Genomic DNA, 6,259 nt, shown 5'->3' with positions numbered 1-6,259 from the left:
CAGGCATCTCTTTTCCATCTAACTCTTGCTTACTAGTCTCCCATGAAATTCTCACACTATTTTATTAGAAGGCCTTTGAAGTTGGCCTCCCAAGTCGATGCATCCGGATTCATAAGAGCTCAAACCCAATTTCAGATTCCAATTTCATTGAACAACCAAGCATGATAGCTAACTTGCAAATCATTTGTGACATTGAGATTATCATTCCAAAAGAACTTGGAAGTAGTATCTTGTGTTGTGACAATTACTCAGGACCAATACCATTGTCGAGCTCATTGTACAAATTGAATGCTAATGCTGATGATGTTGAAGAGTTCTCACAGTGGATATAAACTATCAAAAGGGCTTACAAAGAAGCCTACTAGATTTGACACCCAGGTATATTGATTTAAACTTATTATATTTTCTTGAAACATGTGTTTAAACGAGTTTTATCACATGAACTTTATACTATTAACTCTCCATGGAGTTTTCTCTATTTAGAAGTTGCAGAGATGGCACCCAGAAGACAGTGGAAGAATCCACTAACCACATGTCTGTATTTGAAACCATTTGGATTGGCTAACCACCAACATTCAAAATACGTATCTTAAAAGTTTATATTGACCTTGGGGTAATATTCATTTTCCATTAACATTTATATGATTTTTTAAAATTTTTTTTGTGACATTTGTAGTTAAGCATTGATGATTCCATGTTATATGTTTTTCAATCTTCATGCTACTAATCATGCCACTATTAGTTCTAATGTTGACGGATCACAAATACAATCACTTGTAAGTACAAAATTCTCTCGAGAATTGTGAGCTTCAAACACTAGATTTACTATGGTTTACATTCTTTTCAAAAAGCTGAATGCCAACTCATTAAGTTGCTAAAATGACATCATTATTTTATTTACTACTAGTATGCTAACTCTATTTCTACATAGAACCATGTCTATATAACAAAATACACCAATTTCTTCATTAGCATTTGCTTATTTGATAGAAAAGTGAAGTTTAACAAGTTGTTATGGTATTGCATCTCTTGTAGCTTTGGGCTTACTGGCCCTAGCAGGTACTAAATTCTTGGTAGAGCTTTCTTTTTAGATAATCACACTTGTGGCCACCTTGTGTGCCACCTTCTATGGTTGTAATGCACGATATGCTGGGCATGAGGACTCTTAAGATCTTGTGCATTCTCCATGTCCTTAGCTCATGCTTGGATACTCACTATATTTTCGGTCATGGTCTTTAAGCCTAACCTTGTAATGCATTTTAATAGTTAATCACCTTTACATTGGCACATTCACAATGCCTTTCACATTAGTCTTTTACCCCCATTCCGAGGACCCCTACCTACACACCACATTTATGAAGACCCACCTTCACTTGTAGACCAAGAAGAGCAACTCATCCCTGATAAAATAGTTGACCATGAGATCACCACTACACGCACAGGAATGGTTTATAACCGTTACCTTTTGAATTTCAAGGGCCACCCTAGAGAGGATGCCAAATGGATGCCTGAAAAGTTTTTTCGCAACTTTCTCGACCTTCTCCACACTTTCCATCACTCACAGTCCAGTTGATTTCTCTATTGAGCAACTGAGGACAGTTGCTATCCTTGGTGGGAGGGATGTTACGAGACTGTGCACCCTCCTGTTGTAGTGGTTAGCTGCAATTGGGATAGCTGGCGTAATGGTTAATTATGTGCTGTCTTTTTATTTTACTAATTGAGTTGATGATGATTTTGTAGAGTGGAATGCGGGGAGTTAATGAAGAGGCGACGGCAATTACTCTTGGCCATTTTATATTTGCACATTATCTTAGAACATCATTGCAATAAGCCACTATGGTTCTGTAAATAGTTGTAGTGGGAACTCCCCTTATGGGTCATGCAAGAACTAACGAGCTTCACTCATTTGCAAAAGTAAAGTGGTTGTAAAAAAGAGGGGCCTCAATTTTTGGCACCTTAAACTCAAAATAATATATTAAATACCAACTCCACAAGAGAGGTGCCGTGGAGTTTGGGGCTAGATTTAAGCCTTTCGCTTGCAGATTCTCTTCTCTACTCTCTTATGCTATGGGTATTTGCTGTGTACTCTCTAGTCTAGTCTCCATCTCTTACACATCTCTTACACTCTCTTACAAGCATGTCTATGTCAATTTTTTTTATGTTTGCTATGTGTGTGTGTGTGTGTGTGTCATAGTCTAGGTGTGTGTGTGTGTGCTTGGAAATTGGAAGAAGAGGTGGACAGGTTGATGGTGATGCTTGGGAGCTTGTGTTGAATAATTTAAGCGGTCGATCTCCCCCTCTTCTCCCAACAATATGTAAAAGCTTCAAATCATAAACATAGGTGTGGTTATTTTCTTTTGTGTCGAATACTTCTCTGCTCTCTCTCGCTTTAACTCGTTGTCTCTGTTCTGCATGCTCTCAACTTAGCCATGGCAAAACCTTGTTGGCATCCTCCCTAGCCACAAAGCTTCAAGTGGTATCAAAGCCAAGGAGGCAGGAACTCCAAGGCGTTTCTAGGTGGGCATCTCAACACACTGTCGTTGTATCTTCTTTGCTTGGTTGGTGGCAAAGCAAGACGCTTCAAGATGTTGCACGTTGGTTGCGCAAGCAAAGCGAGGTAATGGCAAAAGCATAGGCAAAACAGGTGCCTCTCAAAATGTTGCAAAAGAATTAGCCGGCAAAAGTGAGTTTTCTTAGCGTTCCAAAACGTAATCCTGACTTCTGTGCATGTTCAAAATGCTATCCAAGTCGGTTTCAGGGGACAATGTTTTGAGAGGCATATAAAAACGTTGTAGTGTGAAGAAAGGCTGTGAGAGAGCATATCAAAACATTGCCAAAACACCTTGGTAAGCTAGTTGGTATTGGGTAGCATCTTGAGATGCTCAAAGTTCTAGTTTTTGACTTGCAACAACATATCAAAATGCACACAATAACAAAGGGCAATTGCTTGTCGATATCAAGCATTTCAAAACACCATGTGTGGTGCACGCAAACTAACCAAGGGCTTCTCAAAACACCCTCCGGCATGGAAAAGATTCATATGCATGAAAAGAAAGCTGTAAATGAACAAAAGCATCGAAGTTTTATTTCGAAGAAGTGGTTACCAACTTTATGAAAGCTTAAAGTGGAGGCAGAGCAAGATATCGACTCTTTCTTGAGGCGTCTATCCACAGAACATCCCCACACAGTTTCTCTCTCTCTCTCTCTCTCTCTCTCTCTCTCTCTCTCTCTCTCTCAGTGGGAAGAAGCTGCAGAGATTTTGACAACCCCAGAGAACCATGCACTCCGATATGTTTGGTGAACCCAACGCAATGCAACAGTTCCACATTTTTCAAAGATGCTTGAATTGATACAAAGATATCTTCTTGAAGTTGAAGCTGTGAAGACGAAAGAGCACATAGATAATGCGGTGGACATAGCACTTGATGCCATATGTAATCAATGCCATTAGGGCATGATCCAAAAGGTTTTCTTGCATGTTATGATGTGATGATAAATGTGCAGATTGTAGATATCTCTATGAAGGCCCTTAGACTAGACCAAGTGTAGTGATTTTAAGCGATGCTCAAAGACGAGAGATGGTCTTGAGATTAAGGAAGAGTGTTGAGGTATCAAGCTCAACATGGCTCACTTGATGAATTTTCACCTAGATTTATCATTGGCACAAGGTAGATGTCGATGAGCTCGAGGAAGAGTGTTGAGGTATTACACTCAACATGGCTCACTTGATGAATTTTCACCTATATATATATTATTGGTGCAAGGTAGCAAGCACAAGGATCATCAACAATGCTGCTATAATTGGACTATACTGACAAAGTCTACATGATGAGAGTGATGGCCCCTTATCTCGTCAGCTCACTCACCAGAGGACGTGACACTGATCATTATTCTACTTATGGTTTGTAGATCTATCTTAGCATTTTGAGTATTTAAGAATGAGAATCATATTGAACGTCCATCTTTGCGTATATTCTCTCTTGGGGTATGTGTGTGTGTGTGTGTGTGTGTGTTTATGCTTGCAAGAGCTCAAGTTCTCTCCTTCTCTATCACTTTAAATGTTATGTACTGTTTTCAACCTAGGCCATTTTTTATATATAAAGAGAGAATCCATAAAGTTTAAGATTTTCTCTATAATTACTTTGAATTGTTAAAGATTTTTCTCAACAGAATGTCAAACATGCTTAGGACCTTTATAATCACTAAGCGTATGAGAAAAGTAGGGTGGGCACATTTGCAAAAGGCAAGCATGATATATCAACTTGAGAGTAAGGTGCCTAACAACACTACTATCAAAGTAGAACACATGCAACTCTACAGTTGACATACATGGGGACAACATCTCCACTATATGTACATTTTGTCATCATAGGCAGCCATTTTTACTTCCTTGCACAATATCCCACAAACCCGTTGGAAATAATACGTGATCTATATCACAGAAGCCCACAATAAATTTTCAACAACAAATGTAGTGATGAATTGATCATTGTTGTCAACTATGGCCAATGACTATGCTTGCTTGTAGCGTCAAAAGTACACCAAAACCAACTTGTGCCAAATCACTGCAGACTTATAGAGACTCTTTAGTGAATCCTCCATGTAGTAGAATATTTGATATTTTGTAAACTCAAGCAGTAATTCACAAGAAATGCAGGCGTTGGAGCATCTCTACTGTTGGGTTCTAGCTTCTGCGGGAGGAGGCAGAATGTCGATGTAAAAAGGCCTGCAGCTTGATCGCACTACGAAGGCTCCTCTCAAGATGGTGCTTATGTCAACCAAACGATGAATTGCACAGAACGGAAGACACCTTCCTCTGCGTCTTGGCGCTTGACGCGAGGGCACCATGAATTCTAGTTCTCTTGGCCAGCGACGCCATTTTGAGAAGCCCAGAGAGCTCCCTTTTCACAGAAGAGACCTTTCTGAGAAGACAGAGGCTGATGCTGTAGAAATTCAACGAGTACTAGCAGACAAACGCACTACCTTGGCTTCTGCTGCTAGCGTCAAGGAAAATGGTGATGCAGATAAGATGTTTCATGTAGAAGGCAACTCATTGCCTGTGAAGATCCTCGAAAGACAGCCAACAAAAACTCTGAGGAGGGGACCTGATGGTGCTGTAGTGCAAGTAGATAGAGCTGGAAGAGGTGCTGCTGCTCCACTTTTAGACTCCAGACGCGCTGATGCAGAGAGGGCTACTGATGGACAAATTAGGGGGGGTGCCATAGACCCCCGTTGTCACAGTACACTTGCATTTGAGCGATTGAACAGTAAACCAGAGAGAAGCTTCATGGCAGCAGGACGAGAGAGAGATGATGATATTGAAAACATTGGATCTATTGAAGAAAACCAAGCTTTAGAGCAGACTACAGCGAAGAACATGTTGCATGAAGCCATACAGGAAATTGTGGCCCAGTATAAAACTGCCCTTACTGAGCTGACTGTGAATTCAAAAGTTATAATCACAAAGCTGACTATCTACGCAGGCGACAACATACAGGCTGCCGAGGGTATTGCTGCAACCGTTTGTGCTCATATTTTAGAGGTAATTTTTAGGTCCTATTTTACAGGGCTACCTGTATAATTGTGTGAGGTTGGCGTAGCCAGGGATATGGTCTGTTCGGAATCTTCAGGCTGGTTACGTGATGCTCACTTGCAAGCATGCCAGCTTACCCCTTTGTACGCTGTATATTCTAATGTAAATAATCTTCCCGTTAAATTGCATGTCTTTGACTAAGAAATCCAAGGGTCGATTTGAGGCTTTTTATGAATGCATTAGGAGACAGATATTCTTGGTATTTGTTATCAAGATTCTTACAAGGTGCTGGTTTTTTTTCACCTTTGAATCTACATACTTAGCATCGGTTGTTTGAGCTTTAAATGGTAACTTTGGTGTGAGCCTTTCGCCTTCAAACTTTTGATGAATCCCTATTTGATAGAGGTTTTCTCTTCAAATATATTGAGTTCCATTTGATAGAGGCTAACAGATGGTTTGCTGAAAGTTTTCAGGGTGGACTTTGGCATCGGTGTTTGGGTTTGTGATATCAACCCAGCCATCTGCAGTTGCATGTCATGTTACATACAGGTGGTCTTGTGGAGGCCATGTTAGTGTCTAGAAGAATTGCTAAAGTTTACGCTAGAGACTTAAAAATGTTTAGTGAAAGCAAATGCATGATGACTCTCTGACGGCTGCTTGATGGAGGTGTAACATTAAGATATAGCAGCCATGGTTGACTATTTTCAAGACTCCCAAGGACTTACC

At 40.2% G+C, this 6,259-nt stretch overlaps 1 protein-coding gene across 1 annotated transcript in view; it reads left to right on the top strand.

Moving 5' to 3' along the window:
* Nucleotides 1–4,621: 4,621 nt before the first annotated feature.
* Nucleotides 4,622–6,259, top strand: part of LOC147433964 (polyadenylation and cleavage factor homolog 4-like) — a 78,402-nt gene continuing 76,764 nt past the window's right edge. The window contains exon 1 of the mRNA XM_086490581.1: nucleotides 4,622–5,542. Coding sequence (XP_086346707.1) covers nucleotides 4,847–5,542 — 696 coding nt within the window. The 5' untranslated portion in view covers nucleotides 4,622–4,846. The remainder of the gene's footprint in view (nucleotides 5,543–6,259) is intronic.

This window comes from Adiantum capillus-veneris, chromosome 19 (genome assembly GCF_014529385.1).
Source record: "Adiantum capillus-veneris isolate H3 chromosome 19, ASM1452938v2, whole genome shotgun sequence".
Taxonomy (NCBI): domain Eukaryota; kingdom Viridiplantae; phylum Streptophyta; class Polypodiopsida; order Polypodiales; family Pteridaceae; genus Adiantum; species Adiantum capillus-veneris.
Note: the sequence above shows the minus strand (reverse complement) of the source record. Positions and strands in the feature narration are given on the sequence as shown.